The sequence below is a fragment of the Electrona antarctica genome (genome assembly GCF_951216825.1).
Source record: "Electrona antarctica genome assembly, chromosome: 7".
In the NCBI taxonomy this organism is placed as follows: domain Eukaryota; kingdom Metazoa; phylum Chordata; class Actinopteri; order Myctophiformes; family Myctophidae; genus Electrona; species Electrona antarctica.
In genome coordinates, this window is record NC_136812.1 from 34,094,997 (window position 1) to 34,114,655 (window position 19,659).

The following is a 19,659-nucleotide window of genomic DNA, read 5'->3' on the forward strand; positions in this document are numbered from 1 at the left end:
AACTGTAGACGGATGTAATGGAAAAGAGATACAATAAAATGAAAATCTTATAAAATGTGTTTCTCCTGCATTATAAGATTAATCATGTGCGCCCTTGGTTGGTCCAAATGTATTCATTTAACCTGAAAGTGCAAAAAGGAAATCTGATCAAGACTTCCTTTGACTGAAAATACTATAAAATGTATATTTCTAGGTTGATTTCCATAGTTCCCCAAGTGGCTGATTCTCAGCTGTGTTGATGATATTTAAACTGTGGGTCCTGATGTTGGTGTGAACATCTTCAATGCTTTGGGAAGCATCAATTACCTAGAAGGCAACACATGCAATGTTAAATCATTAGATTATTGTTTTGTTTTTTTAGATTGTTCTCTTTTGCCTATATAAATGAATCCACATGTTTAATCGGTCAACCCTGATTCATACCTGCCAGTTGATTTCAGGGTCCTCCATCAGTTTCTCAAACTTCTGCTGGACTGTTCTTTGGAAGACACTGTTCTCATATCTCTCTTCTCCAAACTGCCCCCTGAGTGCTGCATCATTTGGATTAAGCTTTAGGAACATCACCAGGTCTGGCTTTGGCAGTCCCACGTCAGGGTGCTTGCACCAGTCCAGACAGAACCCCTGTAGAGGAGAAGGCAGAGCATCACAATAGCCCCTGTCTCACGAGCTTGTGGATGGATGAATTTGCAAAAAAGCTGAAGCACTCACTGGTTTGGCACTGGTGAATGCAACTCCAGAGAAGGCGTACCGATCTATAATTAGAGTGGTCCCTTGTTCCAACTTTTCCTTCATTAAAGGCCTGGGAATCACAAGGGAATTATACACTGAATAATATTCAGCCTTATCTGATCTACAAGCACAATGTGTTGTGAGTTTGTAGATCAGCTATTTCCAAAAGATTTGGAAGGCTTGTGAAAAAATGTTATGTTCAGAATTCATATGGGGGTCCGCGGCCACATACATACAGTACTAATACAGTAGGCTACTGCATGTATGTGGTCCATAGCCCTAATGCTCTTTAACAGTAGCCGATGAATTTGGTGGTTATTTATTGACACAAATGTTTGAGAACCACTGATTTACACTACGGTTAGTTAGCTAATGTTTTCTTACACGAGTTCCCAGCGATTTGCAGAAAACAATAGGTGCACTGTGTGGTCCTCCAAGTTGCTTTTGTTTTCAAGGTAGGCGCTGATCAGCTGTCCGATCTTAGTGGTTCTATCTGTCATGTCACACAAAACCCAGACGGTGGTATGGTGAGTTCAAGGTCATTTCCAGGTCCACAAAGAGCGAAGTGCATGGTTACATTGTGTTGTCTGAATATATCTTACCGGGAAATCTCATCATCTCAGCTGGCCGTCCACTTTGTTGCAGGGCTTGCACTAACTTGCTACATTGTGTCGTTTTCCCGGCCTTGTCTACTCCTTCCAGCACAATCAGTGCTCCTCGTTTGCATGCCATCGATCCAAGCAGTGTGGAGGATTGCCGTATGGGTATGATTATGCAGGTCTGGTCTATTGACAATCCAAATATATTCTGTAAACCGGCAGATTTTCCACCGATTGCGCGCTCTTTCACTGCAAAATGTCAACAAAGGAAGTGACATATGCACGCTTCCCTTTCCGGTATATTAGATTAGAATGTATTTTGTCCATGATTTTGGCACACATTTACTGTTTTGGTAGTTGAAAATGATGTGTGATCGTAGGGGTTTTCCCCAAAATTAGAATAAATAAATAAATAAAATGAACCAGCAATTTTACTGTAAATGTAAATCATGGACTCAGTCAATGTTTTTTCAAGTGTCAACACTTGTAAGCAGCATGGCTGCCACCTACTGTTGATAAAAGCCTACTGCAATGATTAATACTGGTTGCAAATATATATATATATGGGCTGTCAAACAATTCAACATTTTAATCAGATTAGCTTAAAATGAATTCACCGTGATTTTTTTTATTCAGCATAGAAGAGGGGTAGGCCTATAGACAGGGGAAAATGCAGTACATATGTTATGCTTCTTTTTCTATTTTTGTACATACAATTACATAGACAGAGAACACATTAATCATGATTAATCACCATTCGAACTATGTCCACAATATGCCATGTTTTTCTGGATATTGTTGTGGGAATGGTAAGATAAATGTCAGAAGGTGGATATATACATTTTACATACGTATGTATGTATGTGTGTGTGTGTGTGTGACTGTGACTGTGTGTGTGTGTGTGTGTGTGTGTGTGTGTGTGTGCGTGTGCGTGTGTGTGTGTGCGTGCGTGCGTGCATATGTTTGTTTCATTCTTTATAACAAATCCAGTGTAGCAGGATAGTCTCTCACCCCGATGACGTGCTATGTGATTTGAGCCTAAATTATGCAGCCTTTTATGGCAATAACCAACATATGTTGGACATCCAGATAGGGCTAGATAGTGCAGAGTTGATGGGATTATGGGATGTATGGGGCGGGTCATCCAAGCACAAAACATGTTTAATAGACAAAAAGACAACTAATTTTATTAGACATTGGTGTCTTCTTCACAACATGATAATTCAGGATGATTTTGGCATCATATGACAGTAGGGTTTACACTTTACTCTTATGGCAGTGTTTAAGAGCATCTTTCAATGCTCCAAGTACCATGTCAACATTGGCTTTGCTGCTATTGCAACCCATAAGTCCAACACGCAGCACCTGAGAAGAAGAAAAACATCTTGTTTTAGATAATATAGGATTTTGGACTTAAACTTCAAGTAATAAAATCCACAGTTTATATTTGGTTATCTTATTGTAAAGCCCCTTTTCTTACCAAGCCAACCGATGGTCCAAGTCCTCCAGAGATTTCTACATTGTGTGCTTTCATTATGTAACTTGTAATTTCTTTCCATTCATATCCCGGAGGAGCAACAATAGTTGTGACAGTGGGCAACCTTGCGCTCTGTAGAGAAATTACAATGTTAAAGATAGAATTTAGACAATATAACCAAGATCAAAGGTTGACTATGTATTATAGAGTGAATATTGTTTTTTTTTATTCCTAAATTTTTATCCCATGATTTTGTAACCCGTTTTTCACCCCTGTGTCAATTTTCTATTGTGATCCTGGGCTCTACACACCCTCTGCTAGTCTGGGGAGAGCAATGGACTTGAACTCATGCTTCCTTCATGCCTGAGTGTCCAAGTTGCTCCTTTGCACCTGACAGGGGGGAGTTTCCCTGGTTGGACGTAGCGCGTGGAAGGAACACGTTATTCCAACCAGTTCCTTTCCCCTCCATCAGGCGCCCCGGCTGGCCAGGGGGAGGCAGTTTAGTGACCAGGATTACTGCATGTTTTTTGTGAGGGTACTACCTACCCTATAGGGGACACAGGGAGAACATGCAAACTCCACACAGAAAGGCCCTTTCGCCAACCCCGCCTCGGGTATGTGCACTGATGACGCGGAGGCGAGGACACGCCGCCAGCGCCCACAGCGTCCCGAGCGGGAATCGAACCCAGGACCTTCTAGCTGTGAGGCGACAGCACTACCGACTGTGCCACCGTGCCCCTTTAGAGTGAATATTGTATACTTACTTTGTCCTTGACAAAAAGTTTGAGACCCATGCTCTCTAAGCCATTGTGGAAATACTCTGCTGCTTCTCTGTGTCTCTCCCAGGAGTTTTCCAGACCCTTAGAGCGAGGACAAGACAGAAACATAGTCAAAGCCTGAAAGACTACACACTCTTGTTGCAACATGAACATGTCTGGTTATAATACATTAACCACTTAAACACTATACTTAGTTGACCGGAGTTCCCCAGGGCTCTATACTAGATTAATTATTTTTCCCTCTAGTCTAGACCAATCTCTGTATGGCATAGGGACAATAGGGTTCATGGGGTTAAGAAGATTAAAAACAAAAAGACATACACTTCCCAATGTCCAATACAATGGATGCTGATTTGAGAAGAAAGATCTGCACACCAGCAGATCTTTCTACTCAAATCTACTGGTTATAATACATCTCCCACCTCTTCAGCAAGAATGGACAGGCTCTCCCGTAGCGAGTAAAACGCAGAAACTGGTCCTGTGTGATGGTATCTGTAATACAGAATAACCCGCTAACACACTGTTTTCTTGTCACAGATAATGTTTTGAATGTAACAAATACACACTACTAGTACTAAGTAAAGTGGCACTGATAAATGGTATCCTTTAGGTTGACTTACAGTCTTGTTGCCTTGCCATCACAACCCCAGTAGTTTGCCAGCCAGCTCAAATCCAAGAAGAACGACACTGGCTTTGTCTTTCGGTTGAATACTTTCTGACTGGAGATACACGTACAGTTTTAATTACACGTACAGTTTGATTGATTGATTGATTGATTGATTGATTGAATACTTTAATACTGTAGTCAGAAATATAAAGTTTGTAAACAGCACGTGGTACAGTCAGACATTAAAGCTAAAAGGATAACACAAAAAAGTTTTTTATTTTCACCTGTTGAAAGTGTTCAAGTCTGTCTTTGGGTTTTACAAATATTTACTCAATGAAAAGTATTAATAAGAGCTTATAACTAAATAATAACTATGTTGTATCAATTGGAACACAGTATCTTTTTTCCTGAAAAGTATTGGCCTTAGACATACAAGGTCTCAATTTACAATTTACAATTTAGGCATTTAGCAGACACTCTTAATCCAGAGCGATTTACATTTAAGAGGTCTCCACTTGACAGCGACAGTATGGCAGTAAAGCAGTTCTTGTTTTATCACAATTAATTATTAGATAGTGCAGTAAGGAGAGAAGAAGCTGAGCCTGATGTCATACGTATAACACAGGTCATCAGCAGAATAGGGGACGCAATCCAGTCAGCTACCGGCCCGACCCAAAAGTGTGTGATTTAGCAATCATTTGTATACACATTGCTTACCAGGCCCTTTCACTAAAGGATATAGGTGCTGTTCCAGGAGGAGCGTTCAGAACCTTTTGTGAGCCGGTGTACAGGATGTCAATCCCTGCAAAGTGCAAATCCAGTTATGAGAAATGACGATTGTGCATTGTTTTTGCTGCCATAGTTCAAGTGAAATTGTATGTGTTCACTTAACTCAAAGTCTCAAACTCAGAAGTACAAATGGATATTAATCTGAGGTACAATTGGATAAATTAACAAAGAGGATTTTACCATGCAAATATCCCAAAGTAAGTCTCCGCATAATGGACACACAGCTACCACATGATGACAGTAAAGACATTTGATCTGAATAGCAAATAGCTAATATCAATCATAATAATCAATAGCAAACCTTGCTTGTCCATGAACAGAGGAGCTCCTCCCATTGACGCAACACAGTCCACGAGTAACAAGCAGTCATACCTAACAGGACAGATTCAGGACACATAATCACAACACTGTCTGTCTGTTATCTGTGGCAGCAGTTGAAGCGAACGCAGTATCTTCTTACTTGTGGCAGAGGTCTGCGATGCCGTCTAAAGGATGCAGGACACCTGTGGATGACTCTCCATGGGTGACGAACAACACCACTGGCCTGTGCTTTGACAGAGCCTACAACCAAACAAATCAGAATATACACTGTAGTTCTCTCCATGTCAATAAAACCTTTTGTCTGGGGTAAAAAAAAAAACTAAGAAAAAAAGCGTATGTTCTTTAAAATAGTATTACCTGCTCAATTTCCTCATTATTGAAGTAGCCTCCAGGAGTTGCCACTATAGTATTTACTCTGGCACCTGTTAAAAACAAACACCATTCACTAATACACTAAAGCAGTGATTCTCAGCCTTTTTAATTATGTTTTTTTTTATTGGTAGACATTACTTGGTATGAATTTACTGTAGGCCTATATGTACTGAATACCTAAAGATAACAGTGAAACTCTGTCATCAAAATAGTCATCCTTCAATGTTCTGTAGGCCTAGTTGTACAATGTAATAATTGAATATTGTGTGTGTGTGTGTGTGTGTGTGTGTGTGTGTGTGTGTGTGTGTGTGTGTGTGTGTGTGTGTGTGTGTGTGCGTGCGCGTGTGTGTGTGCGTGGGGGTTGGGGGGGGGGGGGGGGGGGGGGGGGGGGTTGGTAATGTATTACCTATCCTCTCAGCCATGTCTGCTGCTCGTTCTCCCCATATGCCATTGACTGCAGTCAGAACACTCTCCCCCGGCTCCACTGCGTTGAAGATGGCACACTCCATGGCAGTGTGGCCGGTGCCACTCACAGCCAGGGTCATGTTGTTCCGAGTTTGGAAAGCATACTGGATCCCACTCTTGATGTCACTCATTATCTGTGATACGACATCAGAGATTAGATGACTGAAGCTGCTGACCACAAAAATATGGCCATATAGTTTGCAAGCAGACAAAATAATTTGGATTGAATGATTGTTAGGCCTAATGCTTAGCAGGAAATTCTTGCTCAGCGACAAGTGTAGTTAAACATTTACTATTACAAATGACAGTTTCTGTTCTGTTGACATAATACAATTTGGTTGTAGGCCTATAAGTGCAGTGCCAGAGGCTTTAGTTAGGCTACTGCACCACTCTCTATTCTAGCCTACAACTGCAAGACTTGGGAAGACATAACAAAGTGAATGCATTGCTTTCACCAAGAAGCACAGGTCAAAGTCTACATCATCATTCACCGTTTACGAAATCATTTAACCACTTTAACCCTGGCGCCCCCATTTCATCACATCTGGAATTATTCAAATAATTTAGCAGATTTACAAGCTCACGGCTTGTAGAGCATGTAGATGTAGATTAGCTTTTCTATATAATTTATAACATTTAACTACGTGACTATTCACTTAGCTCTAAGTAGCAAATTACCTCAAACATTTCTGGGTGCATATGACCGATGATAGGATTCGCCCCGGCATCCAGAATGCGTTGAGGCACATTGGACGGCCCCGGTCCAAACATGTGGCGGTGAGGAACAACAAACGGTCTCTGAAGGCATTTTGGTGGTGGCACAACGACAGACGACATTGCTGGTGCGGGATGACAGACAGATGAGTCTCGAGTCTCGACACAGTCGCGCAAGTCGCTGAACAGGACAAACTACCACGGTACGGTTGCGCACACTCCTCTGTTTGACAAGTGAGGCCCTTCTGTCCCTAAAGTCCAGTGTTGCTTTTTTGCATCATCAGTCATCATACAATGCCTAATTCCTCCTTTTTCAAAACGTTTGCAAATGTATTGTAGCCTATGTTGTAGTAGGTGTAACCTGAAATGTTTAGGACTTTATACTGGGGTACAATTAATTATTTAAAAGCTTTTGCAAAAAGTATTTAACCAACCAAACCAAATGTTAATTATTGACTATGCAGGCTATAGGCTGGACCGAATTTTGGCCAATCGATCACTTATGAAGTTAGACCTGAGCAGCTAAAAATCACACCCGTGTGAAGTGAGGGGAGCACAATCATCGGATTCGTACATCATGACGTAAAATAGACACTGACGTAAAATGTTCAATTCATTGTCAATGGGAATTTAATGTTTGTGTTAAATTGTGTAGGGATAGGAAGCCTTAGCTATGTGTATAGCATTGTGCGGAAGCGGGGATCGAACCCGGGCCTCCCACTCGCCAGACCAACGCGCAACCTGTCGTGCCAATAGGGCTGAGCCCAATTGGCAGGGCTGTTGCGGACTGGGTCTTGGCTACATAATTATGTTTCACCAGTTTCAATTGAAACGGGCCTCCACCCTCAGGGGGGCCTCCAAGCTCCAACTGAACGTCAGGTGTCAGTCAACCCCCGCCACTCTTGGCCCTCTCTATCTCGCTAAATCACTGCCTTGCTCTCTCCCACAATGTTAAGTTACACCTATTCTATGTTAATAACCTGGGTAAGATGTGCAGCATTGGGAGGTAAAGGGGAGACACTTTAATTGTGAAGGGACGACAGGATGAGGAGAGGTGTTGTTATTGCTAATTGTCGAGAGTAATGGCTGCGTGTGATATTGAACAGTCAAACTATTTGTATCAATACGGCTGTATCAACAAAATAATTATGTCATAGGTATATGGGGGCCTCATATTTGGTCTTGAAACGGGCCTCCAGATTCCTAAGGCCGCCCCTGTGTGTAGGACAAAATTTGTGAACGTGCACTAAAAGCTGGATGAATTTGTGCTTTTTAGATCTGTATTCAGGAGAGTTGATGGTTTTCACTGAAAACGTGCAGTTGTGCAGTGTGCACTGGCACTAATCTGAACTCCCAGAAGTTTTACACTGGAACCAGACCACCCATATAGAACCAGAGACCCAGATGGACAGTATCAATTCACTGCTCAGTCAAGTTGTCAAGAAACCTAAATACTTGCTTTCCTTTCTCCCCCAGCAGCCTCTTGTAAGTTGAGGGAGACATGTCTGTGCAACAGTCACTGACACCCCCCCCAAACACACACACACACACACACACACACACACACACACACACACACACACACACACACACACACACACACACACACACATTTATTACACCAAACAAAAAGCAGGTAAATCTCCATCTGAGCAATGAGCATTCAGTGTTTATTAGACAATATAAACCATGTGTACTGTTGATATCAGCAAAATAGATAGCCAACAAAATTATATTTAAAACTAAATCTCATGAGCTTTGTTGCACTTCAGTAGTGAGTCTCATAATTGTGCGTGCGGCCTCCCTTGGGAGATGAGGAGGTGCTTCCCCAGAGGCTGAGGAGAGAAAGTGCTTTGGCTGTACACCAGCCTTCCTCTCACGATGGTGGCACACACCTCTCCTTTTAAAGTAAGGCCGAGGTAGGGAGTGACCTGTCGATAGAGTCACAGAGAGAGAGAGAGAAAGAGAGAGAGAGAGATCTTTCATTGCAGATATTAATACAAATCACCTCTGTAACAATGTATCCTTTGTCTAAGTGTCAATGATTGTGCTCACTTACCTTGTTTTTGTGATGGATGCTTGCTTCTTTGACCTGACAAGCGTGACAAAAAAGAAAATCAATTATATTTTAATTAGATTGGGGCATCATCTGTGTACTATTCTTTTTTTGAGGGGCTCCTATATACAGGTTTAATGTTTGTTTTTAGTTCAATGTTTGTTTTTAAAACGCCATTGACAATAAAGAGAATTTAATAGCAACATGAGTTAGAATTCCCTCCTCGATGTTATAAGATGATAAGAGCGCCCCTCACTTCACACGGGTGTGATTTTAATATATACTCTCTTTTTATTCTTTTCTCATTCTCATTCAGTCAAATGAGTACCTTTCAGGTGTTTTCAACATTCATTGTGTTACAGGCTATTCAGTCCAGAAGAGAATAATCCTATATTAAAGCATCTTATTCAATACATCTTAACGGCATGTCTGCCAGTGCTTCCATATTGTACAATTGCTGTCAGATGACGATCACAGCTGACTGTGCAGATCAACAATTTTGAGGCATTTTCAAGCGTTGAAGTATGATAGTGATAATGGAGACAAAAATGGCAGGAGAGAGAGATGGGGAAGTACATACAGTAAAGGGCCTTGGGATTCAAACTCGGGTCATCTGCACTCAAAATAGTCAGAAGTAGCCGGAAGATTCACTGTTGATAATATTATGAAACATTACTACTTGCCTCAAATTCCTTCTCTGGGTCCCATATGACCAAATCAGCATCGTAACCAGGCGCAAGGCTGCCCTTCTGGTTGTCAAGGCTACTAAGCTGGGCTGTTTTCTGGCAGAGGAGCCTCACCACATCAGGCAACGTGAAGCCCCTCTTACTGGCTGAGGTCCAGAACAGAGGCAAACCTAAAAATTAATACAGTAGTCAACAGAATATTCCATTCACAAATTCAGAGTTGACAGAGTTGAGATTCTTTAATGTATTTTCCGCTGTGGCTCTGCAGGAGTCTAGCCATCTAGTTCTCAGTTCTTTGAAAGCATAGTCGCATAAAAAATTCACATTATTATTCTTGCCATTTGTAAACGTAGTGCACAGCAATAATAATCATGTTTCTTCTGAAGTGTCATGTTCTGACCGGGTCAGAATGCTATGATCAGACTGCCCTTTAAACTGGCCCTCTGGCATGTGTATTTACTTCCCCCTGGACTTTGTCCAGTGTAGATGAGCGTCGAGGGAGAATGAGTGTGTGAATGGAGGGAGGGGGACTGAGTGTTTGGCATGGCTGTTAAAAGATGGAGTGCCGTGATTCCCGTCCCCCTAAAATATGATCATCAGGTACTATGATTACACTAGGAGGAAGATTTTGTTCAAAAAAGTGTACAGAATGTGTTAAAGTGATGTTTTATGTGGCCACACCCACCAGTTCATAGTTCAAGTACATATATGCACTACAGTTTTCACCTTAGCACCACCCACCTGAACTTAAGCCTGGCCCCCAGCTGTGTGTTGTATGATAATGTGGCAGATGTAGCCTCTAGCTCCCCCAAACCCTCATTTTGTTCATTTAAACAGATATCCCTCTCAACCCTCCAGAACACAATAGCCCACATGAAGTCCACCTCCTGTCCCCTGGATCCCATTCCCACCAGGCTCCTGAAGGAGATCTTACCCACTGTCAGTCCCCATATTTTGTCTATTGTAAACAGCTCCTTATCCTCTGGATCAGTTCCTGCCCTTTTTAAGATTGCGCTTGTCTCCCCCTTGCTCAAAAAGACAAACCTTGACCCCTCCTCCCTGAGCAATTACCGACCCATATCTAAACTACCCTTTCTCTCTATGGTTCTGGAAAGGGTAGTGTTCACTCAGCTCGTGAACCATCTGAGTGGAAACTGCCTTTTTGAGAAATTCCAGTCAGGTTTCCGTGCTCTGCATAGCACGGAAACGGCTCTCCTGAAAGTGGTCAACGACCTTCTTATGGCCGCAGACTCGGGATATTGTTCCATCCTTGTCCTGCTGGACCTGACCGCGGCCTTTGACACTATTGATCATGCGGTCCTTATCAGCCGGCTGGAATACCAGGCACCGCCCTCACCGCCCTGGAGTGGTTTAAATCGTACCTCACTGGCAGACACTTTTCCATCGGGATTGGTGAAGCAACCTCATCTCTAGCCCCCCTACACTGCGGTGTCCCCCAAGGCTCCATCCTAGGCCCCATCCTCTTTTCATTATACATGCTCCCCCTTGGCGACATCATCCGCAGCCATAACATTCAATTTCACTTCTATGCCGACGACACCCAATTGTATCTCCCCATCAATCCTAAAGACCCCTCCAGTATACAAAAACTCCATGCATGCCTCGCAGACATAAAGAACTGGATGTCAATCAATTTTCTACAACTAAACGACTCTAAATCCGAGGTTCTCATTTTTGGTCCACCCCAAGAAAGAGCCATGTTAGCGCAAAACATGGCCTCTCTTACCCCAAATGTAAAGCCCTCCGTGAGGAACCTTGGTGTTATCCTTGACCCCGACCTCAATTTTGAAGGCCATGTAAAAAAGGTCATTCAATTATCATTTTATCACCTCAGAAATATTGTCAAAATCAAGCCCTTCCTATCCACCCCTGACTTAACGAAAGTAATCCACCGCATTCATTTATTCACGTCTCGATTATTGCAACTCCCTGTACTCCTGTCTCTCCAATAAATCCATCCAACGTTTACAACTAGTTCAAAATGCTGCAGCCCGAGTCCTGACCGGTACACGAAAATACGACCACATCTCACCAATCCTGGCATCCCTGCACTGGCTCCCAATATTTTTTAGAGTTGATTTTAAAATCCTACTTTTAACTTTAAAGGCCATTTCTGATCTGGCCCCATCCTACATATCTGACCTACTTAAGCCCTATGTCCCACAGCGCACCTTAAGGTCCTCAGACAAGGCGCTCTTAGAGGTCCCAACATCTAAGTTAAAAACAAAAGGTGACCGGGCCTTTGCACTCAGAGCCCCAACTCTCTGGAATGCCCTCCCCCTCGAGATAAGGCTTGCAGAATCCGTCCCCCGCTTCAAATCCCTCCTAAAAACTCACTTTTATAAAGCTGCTTTTAACACCTAAACGTTTTCTAAACATTCCCTATTGTTCTTATGTCCTACTGCATTTTTGTACATTGCCTGTTCTTTATTTTTATTTTTATTATTATTGTCTCCACCAGGCCGAAGGCATGGGGAGAGAGTATGTTTTGCACTCCGTCCGTGTGTGTGTGTGTCCGTCCGTCCTTCCTTCCGTCCGTCTGTTACCAGCTAATCTCCGGCACCGTTAACCCGGTCGATGCCAAACTTTGCACACACACTCCCTGGATGCCAACGATGAACCTCTGCCCCACATTTTCCAGAACGGCCTGTTATAGCGCCACCATGAGGCAGCTTTTCACATGTTTTACCTAAAACTGCACCGATCTGCGTGAAACGTTGCATGCACACTCCCTAGAGGCCAAGGACAAATCTTTGACCTGCATTTTCCGCATCTGCCTTTTATAGTGCCACCAGGAGGCCGACTTTTGTAAAACACATTTTTTGATATTACTCCTCCAGATTCTGTCCAAAAATCTCACAAATCGTTACACAGTATCTCTATGGTCATGTGCTCAAGTCGGATCTGTCCGATATTTAATATTCCATCCTAATTGGCTATAATTGGCTTTCACAGTTTGCAAGATTGCCCCGTTTTGAACAAAAGCCTCAAATCATGAACGCAGCATGCAATTTACGTGAAATCTTTCACACATTTTCTTACTAGGCTGAGGAACCCTTTTCACATTGGCCTGTTGCAAAACACATTTTTGGAACAAAATGCCTCAAATCATCCAATTGCCATTAAAGGCGTATGAAAAAATGGCACCCTTTTCACATTGGCCTATTATAGTGCCACCAGGCACTCTGCATTTCCTCAACAAAATGAAGAAAATTGCTGCAAAAAACTAACAAACAAAAAAACATGTTTATATTACTCCTAAACATTTTGCCAAACATCTCACACAGTCCTATCCTCCTGGTGGAGACCTGTGCCCAGAAGGGCACTTTTTCTAGTTGTAAACTGATGTTTTTGGTGTGCACTGCATTTGTTCTTATTTTATTTTTTGTAAAGCACTTTGTAACCTTGTTTTGAAAGGTGCTATATAAATAAAGGTTTATTATTATTATTATTATTATTATGTGGGGAAAAAAGTACAAAAATTACGGCATTCCATCTTTAAGAAATCAGTAGCAGACAGGATTATTTGCAAGTCCGCAACGGTAACAAGACAACTCACCCCTAAAGCCACTTTTGGTGAGTTGTCCAGACAACTCACCCCTAAACGTGAAGACATCTCACCCCTGCTTTTTTAGGGGTGAGATGTCTTCACTTTCCGGGGTGAGATGTCTTCACTTTTGGCCACTTTCGGGGTGAGATGTCTTCACGTTTAGGGGTGAGTTGTCAGGACAACTCACCAAAAGTCTGACTGAATATGTAGCCTTTGAGCTATACTTTACTGAATATTTCACAAGAATATAACACAAGAGTCAAATGTACGGTCAAATGTAATGTAGTTTATTTAAATATAGAAACATTGTAAACAAAGTTCAAACAGCAGTGTGTACAAAAAATATAAAAAAAAGGTAAACATCAAAAGTTTAGAAAAACATCAGTTTGTACAAAAAAATATAGAAAAAAGTTAAGTATAGAAAAAATGTAAACTAAAAAATATAGTAAAAAGTTGTCATAAAAAAAAAAAAAACATCAGTTTGCTACAAAAACACTAAAACGTTGTCATATCTACAAAAAGAAAGAAAAAAGTTGTGCTGTGTGCAGTGCAGTGTGCAGTGTGCTGTCCCATTTTGGTCAAAAGTTGTGCACTAAAAAGTTGTCATATCTACAAAAAGAAAGAAAAAAGTTGTGCTGTGTGCAGTGCAGTGTGCTGTCCCATTTTGGTCAAAAGTTGTGCAGTGCAGTGTGCTCATCTCCACACTGGGGCATTCACTTCAGAAGCGAGAGTTAGCATGTCCATGATGGTCAGATCGTTCCTTTCCAAGTCCTTCCACAACTGGGCCAGATTGCCCTGTGTAGCCTTGGTCTGCTTTCGCTGGTAGCGGCGTAGCTTGTTCTCTGACACCATACGCAGCTGGAAGTCGATCAAGGTAGCTTCCTTGTGCAGCAAATCAATGAGCAAATAAATCGGCATGTGGCGGATAAGGAGCTAAACACAGTTGGAGACGGAGAAGGGATATTCATTTTACGCAGTGCAAAGATGTCCCGTTATCATGTGACGTGGTCAAATAAGGAGACCGAATTAAGCCCTCATCGAAATATGAGGACGAGCACATTAATCTATTGCTTAAGGAAACACATAAAAAACACTGCAGTGTACAGAATATTCTGTCTGTCTGTCGTGCGTGTCTGTCTGTCACTGTGTGGGGATCCGAGTGGAGACTTTCTTCATCTTGTTTAAATATAAATACTTCAAAATTAAAACACATGTTTAGCTCAGCATGATCTATAAACTGTATAGCTAACATGGAATATGCATAATAATTGTGATCGGATCATCAATGGGACTCTGGGAGTAGGCTATCTATACTATTGTAAACTTCGGATCATTTTGCGCTCCCGTCTCCGCTGTGCCTCGTTCATGTGCCCAAAAAAAAGAACAGTGGCGCGCACACACACACACACACACACACACACACACACACACACACACACGGTAAGTCTCCGACGACACACTGCATCCGTTACTCTCACTTTACGTGAAAAGTCTATTTTTTAACATCGGCTTCTGAACACATTGATAAAATTCCCTGCTACGTTTCCTTGCTGCGCCTGACACAGCCAGTGTGAAGGCAAACCGCATCAAATTAAATATGCAAGAATCCAAATTCTCCGCCCATACGCATTTGAGTCTACCGAAGTATTAGGTGAGAATGTGACCTAATTAGCAACTTTGTACAGCCGTCAGACTCTGCCTTTGAAGCGCAAACATTATCCACAAACGACCCCCCCCCCCCCCCTCAATGCTGCATAGAGAGAGAGAGAGAGAGACGCTCTACTCCTTACAAGTGTTTCACCGGATTTTACTGTTAAATAAATAAATAATTAGCCGTGACTGCGCACGTCTGTAGGAACCGATAGTTAGATCCGAAATTGAATTATGCCTACTGTAATGGGTGCCACGGAAAGTACAGACAACTCACCCCGCAATGTCAGAAAGTGAAGACAGCTCACCCCGGAAAGTAAAGACATCTCACCGGGGTGAGATGTCTTCACTTTCCGGGGTGAGCTGTCTTCACTTTCCGGGGTGAGCTGTCCGGGGTGAGCTGTCCGGACAACTCGTATTCTCTGCAACAGGGTAAAAACTGAATTTCAGTGATATACAGTAATGTTATGTTATGTTTTAGAATGTTATGTTAAATGCCATGGTCTGTGCCTTAAAAATGGCGTACCAAACCTGATATCTGTCATAGTCCATCTCTCTGTTTTGTTCTCTTGTTGCAACCCTGTCTCTTGTCTCTTGTTGTGTCTCTTATTTAGCAGGAACATTGTTTTGATTATTTCCTGAATTATTTGTTGTACTTTGGTTTTACTTTACAGTTGTATATTTTGTATTATTTATTTTGTAGTAGTTTTGTTTGTTTCCTGTTTTCCTCATTAACTGTCTTGTCTCTCCACCTGGTGCGATTTTTAATTGACTTCATACTGTGTCCTGTTGACTTCTAGCCTGGCGCATCCAGACTTCATCCGCCCCTAATGCATATGCCCCGAGGGCGTATGCATTGACTTCAGCCGTATGACTTCAGCCAGTCATGTGGTGGTTGACTGTTATGTTAGGGGTTCCACTACTACAGAACTACACTATGAATATTGTATGCTATATAGGAATGTCATTGGTCAGTATTTACCAAACTGAAGGGAAGAGATTCCACCCCAAGCCTGAGTAAAGTCTCCACTGTCCAATTTCTTCAGATCAGGGGTGCAGGGAGAGTGATCAGATACGACCATATCAATGAGGCCAGCTTTCAGAGCTGACCATAACTGCTCCTGGTGGGGCAGAAGACTTCAGATGACACTACAATATGGTAACAGAATAAGACTGGTCCTTGTATTCTTTCACAACTGAAAGTTATCTACTTCTACCATATGGATAAAAACCTTTGATGCTTACCTGATTTGCGTGTCCTCTGATGGGAGGGCAGCACTTAAACTGTGTGGCACCTGCAGGGATGTGCTCTGCTGAGAGGCTCAGGTAATGGTGAGTTGTCTCCACCGTCAAAGGAGCTCCGGCCTCCCGCGCTGCCTGGATCAGCTCCAGGGGTTTGGCGGAGGACAGGTGAACTATATGGCATCGCACCCTGTACCAGGGAGAGGTAGGTGACATATCAGACAGGACAAACTCTTACAGTACTCTATATAAGCATCTTGCCACCATAATTCTACTGGTTAACATGGTGATGTGCTCACTGGTACTGGAGACAGAGCTCAGTGACGATGCGAATGGCCTCGACCTCCATGACATCTGGCCTGGACTGCAGAAAGGTGGAGTACTCACAGGGGTCTAACATTGCAGAAAGGTAGAGGCAGATAGAGCATTGGTGCAAAGCAATGTCACTGTAGTACAAAAAAAAAAAGTGATTGGCAATGGAATGATCCAGAATAGGGACTCGGGTTCATATGGTTAAACTATACTTACCTCCTATCGCCTCTGCTGTCTGATTAACCTCCCTCTCAGCATGGAACTGACAAAGACAGGCAGGATGTTTCATTTGCATGTTATTTATTCCCACGATGTAATAATAACGATAATTTTCATGAGATATGGTTCGCGTTATGAAATATATAATCATCATTTATATTTTACCAGCAGAACACTCCCTGTGCCTTGCAGCTGTTTCATGGCTGTGTGGAGGTCACTGTCGCTGACATGGGGAAACTCATCCACCCCACTGTGGATCAGGAAACACTTAAACCCAGCTACTCCGGCCTGGATCAATGGCCGAAGGTCAAGCTGCAGGACAAAGTATGTATAATTGTGCATGAATTTATTGCATTTATAGAGAGTATGCACGTGCATAACGTTTCCACTGGGACACTCCCCCTCATCTAGACTGAGTGGCAAAACATTGAGCAGCATGGAGCATTTGAGTTTGGAAATCACTCAATGGTCCTGCGTACCACATGTTTCTATATATGTCGATATGTCTTAGAAAAAATACCTGGTTTCCAGGTATCACACCTCCCCAGAAAGCTGTGTCCACAAAACACTTCCCCGTGGCTTCCCGTGTCTTCTCATGAAAATGATCAAGCGTGGTGGTTGGAGGTATGCTGTTGCTATGGGGACAACAAAAAACATTTCTAGCATTTTCTGACTTTTCCTTACAGCTTGGCTCCAATAGACCTTATGCAGACTGAGGCCATCTTGCCATTAAGTTAATGGCAGGGTGGCAACTAGCTGCAATTTGCCATTGACAAGTCCTATCTGATTGTATTAAACAATGTCAAACTCATTGCAGCTGTACGAAAAGCTTGAATTATACTCTTTCTCATGCAAAGTGTCTGTTTCATAAAAAATACATGGTAGATGTTATGAGCTACTTTCTGTATTCTGTAAGAAATTCCTTGCAAATGATTATCTTTTTAAGTGTTGCAGTTTGGAATTGCTTGTTGGATATCACTCAATGATCCTGAGTACCACCTATATACAGGAGGCAGGACGTTGACAGAAAGTAGCACATAACATGTCTATGGTGGATTTTTAGATAGAATGAGAATAATTCAAGCTTTTCATACAGCTAGAATGTTGGTGAGTTTGATGTATACAATCATATAGGACTTTTCTGTTTGGATGTATGGGCTACTGTCAATGCCAAATTGTGGCTAGTTGCCATGGCAAGATGGCCACGGAATGTGTGTGTGTGTGTGTGTGTGTGTGTGTGTGTGTGTGTGTGTGTGTGTGTGTGTGCGTGCGTGCGTGCGTGCGTGCGTGCGTGCGTGCGTGCGTGCGTGCGTGCGTGCGTGCGTGCGTGCGTGTTTCTGTCAAACTAAATATTGGTCTCTATGTTGCAAATGTGACCTTTAGCTGTGGACCTTGGGACACTGTTCTAGTGCAAACAGTTTGTTCTGTTCTGTTTATCTAATGTTACCACCTGGGGTGGCTAACATTAGGGCCAGATGGGCCTTCTGCCCCTCAAAAACGAATATGCCCTGAGGCCAGAGTTGGCTTTCTACCAGAAAAGCAGAAAAGGGGGTGCCAAAAACGAGCCCCTAAAATGATTAAATTCCAGGCCCGAGGACAGAATGTTTCCACCTTACAGGGGCATGTCCACTATAGTGGTCACTCCTCCGGCAGCAGCAGCCCGGGTGGCCGTCCAAAAGCCCTCCCATGTTGTCCGGCCCGGTTCGTTCACGTGGACATGGCTGTCCACGATGCCTGGCATCACCACGCTTTCACCCACATCCAACACCTGCACAGTGCACACACACAACCATGTTATAACACTTTAATTGTGTAATACATATGATATACAGTTAATTATAACCACATACAAATCATGATTCATGGCAAATATAAATACTACAGATCAGCGATTCCCAAACCTTTTCAGCTCGAAACCCAAAACATTAATTGCTGTCTACCTGGGACCCAGATTTTCAAAAATACATTATGAATAACAACATAAAACATATTTTAAAAATGTTTATTTTTATTATTATTATTATTTTTGTTATTAGCAATCTACAAGCTCACTTTGTGAGCTTGTTAGGGCAGGACAAATCAGTTCCTTCTTTTATCCAACAGGGGGAGTATTCTGCGCAAAAGGCCATACCATTTCCCCCTGTTTTCATAATGGTCAAGGGCCTACCTCACAGGGCGCATCCCCAGAAAAGTTGCAGTCTGAAACAATTTTATGGATTTTCCCATCCTTGATAATGATCATGGCAGGGCGGATGTCATTGTCAATCACTACCCTCTTACTCCTCACAGCACTAACTGATGATCCAGGCTCCATGACAGTCTATTTCTGTGGTGGTGACAGTACAGAGGAGTCCCTCCAGCTCTGCTTTCTGATCTCAGTTACTACTGCACTGCAGTTGGAGCTCCACCCTCTTAGTTAATGGGTAAATGGTTGCTGGTTTCTTGACCTCGAGAGTAGGATTCATAGGCCAAGCATGGATAGCAATATAAATGTAATTTTAGTTTAGAAGCCATTAAGCCAACCTCCAAAATTGATGCGTACATACAATTAATCCACTCAATTAATCCAAGTTTATTTTATTTCAATCATTTATTACACACTGCCTTGTTTAATGCTCCTTCCAGTGGTTTGAGTCTTAACTCGTTTGAGTGACTCAGCAAGCAGTAGGTTTGAACTGGAAAAACATGACACATTCACATGCGTTTCCAGTTCAAATCTGCTGCTGAGCCAGTCAAACAAATCTATGGGAAAATGATCCATAACAGTCAACAGGTATGGCACCTTCTGGAAACCTGGGATTGCAGTTTTGCACACTTGAACGAATAAGCAGAAAAAACTATTAGAGGCCATTAGTACAGAAACCACCAAATGCCAGTTGAATCCACTATCATTGCATTTCAACACCTGTTGAAGACACTATTTGCAGAGACTAGTTCAATCCATCATAAACAGTAACACCATAAATAACCAATAAAGACGGTAAAGACTGATACACATGTCTCAGTTTCCTTGTACCTCCATTAAGGTGTGTATATGTTTAAAACGATGACCAGTAACCCATCTGTAGGGT

The 19,659-nt window shown here is 42.4% G+C and overlaps 3 protein-coding genes across 3 annotated transcripts; all 3 read right to left on the reverse strand.

Annotated features, from left to right (window-relative positions):
* Positions 1 to 166: 166 nt before the first annotated feature.
* On the reverse strand, positions 167 to 1,592 carry dtymk (deoxythymidylate kinase (thymidylate kinase)). The gene is made up of 5 exons (XM_079506660.1): positions 1,332 to 1,592; positions 1,114 to 1,222; positions 709 to 799; positions 424 to 621; positions 167 to 306 (listed from the first exon to the last, which is right to left on the reverse strand). Exons 1-5 carry the CDS (start codon positions 1,459 to 1,461, stop codon positions 190 to 192), a joined length of 645 nt encoding a protein of 214 aa, XP_079362786.1. The 5' UTR covers positions 1,462 to 1,592; the 3' UTR covers positions 167 to 189.
* A 962-nt stretch (positions 1,593 to 2,554) lies between these two features.
* Positions 2,555 to 6,975, reverse strand: agxta (alanine--glyoxylate and serine--pyruvate aminotransferase a; the record flags this gene model as incomplete). The annotated part of the gene is made up of 11 exons (XM_079505974.1): positions 2,555 to 2,693; positions 2,809 to 2,937; positions 3,570 to 3,665; positions 4,007 to 4,076; positions 4,205 to 4,303; positions 4,909 to 4,993; positions 5,282 to 5,352; positions 5,441 to 5,541; positions 5,659 to 5,723; positions 6,080 to 6,272; positions 6,817 to 6,975. 11 exons carry the CDS (start codon positions 6,973 to 6,975, stop codon positions 2,586 to 2,588), a joined length of 1,176 nt encoding a protein of 391 aa, XP_079362100.1. The 3' UTR covers positions 2,555 to 2,585.
* Positions 6,976 to 8,633: 1,658 nt separating this feature from the next.
* On the reverse strand, positions 8,634 to 18,902 carry LOC306926095 (allantoinase, mitochondrial; the record flags this gene model as incomplete). Its single annotated transcript, XM_079505355.1, has 11 exons — positions 8,634 to 8,783; positions 8,912 to 8,944; positions 9,592 to 9,764; positions 15,798 to 15,936; positions 16,061 to 16,247; positions 16,357 to 16,450; positions 16,586 to 16,631; positions 16,754 to 16,900; positions 17,109 to 17,223; positions 18,205 to 18,356; positions 18,756 to 18,902. The coding sequence occupies 11 exons, from the start codon at positions 18,900 to 18,902 to the stop codon at positions 8,634 to 8,636; spliced, it is 1,383 nt and encodes a 460-aa protein (XP_079361481.1).
* Between the last annotated feature and the right edge of the window lie 757 nt (positions 18,903 to 19,659).

Coding starts and splice junctions, on each gene's coding strand:
- dtymk (XM_079506660.1), bottom strand. CDS start 1,461: ATGGCATGCAAACGAGGAGCACTGATTGTGCTGGAAGGAGTAGACAAG. Junction 1,223..1,331: donor TGAGATGATGAGATTTCCCG/GTAAGATATATT, acceptor GTGACATGACAG/ATAGAACCACTAAGATCGGA. Junction 800..1,113: donor GCAAATCGCTGGGAACTCGT/GTAAGAAAACAT, acceptor TGTGATTCCCAG/GCCTTTAATGAAGGAAAAGT.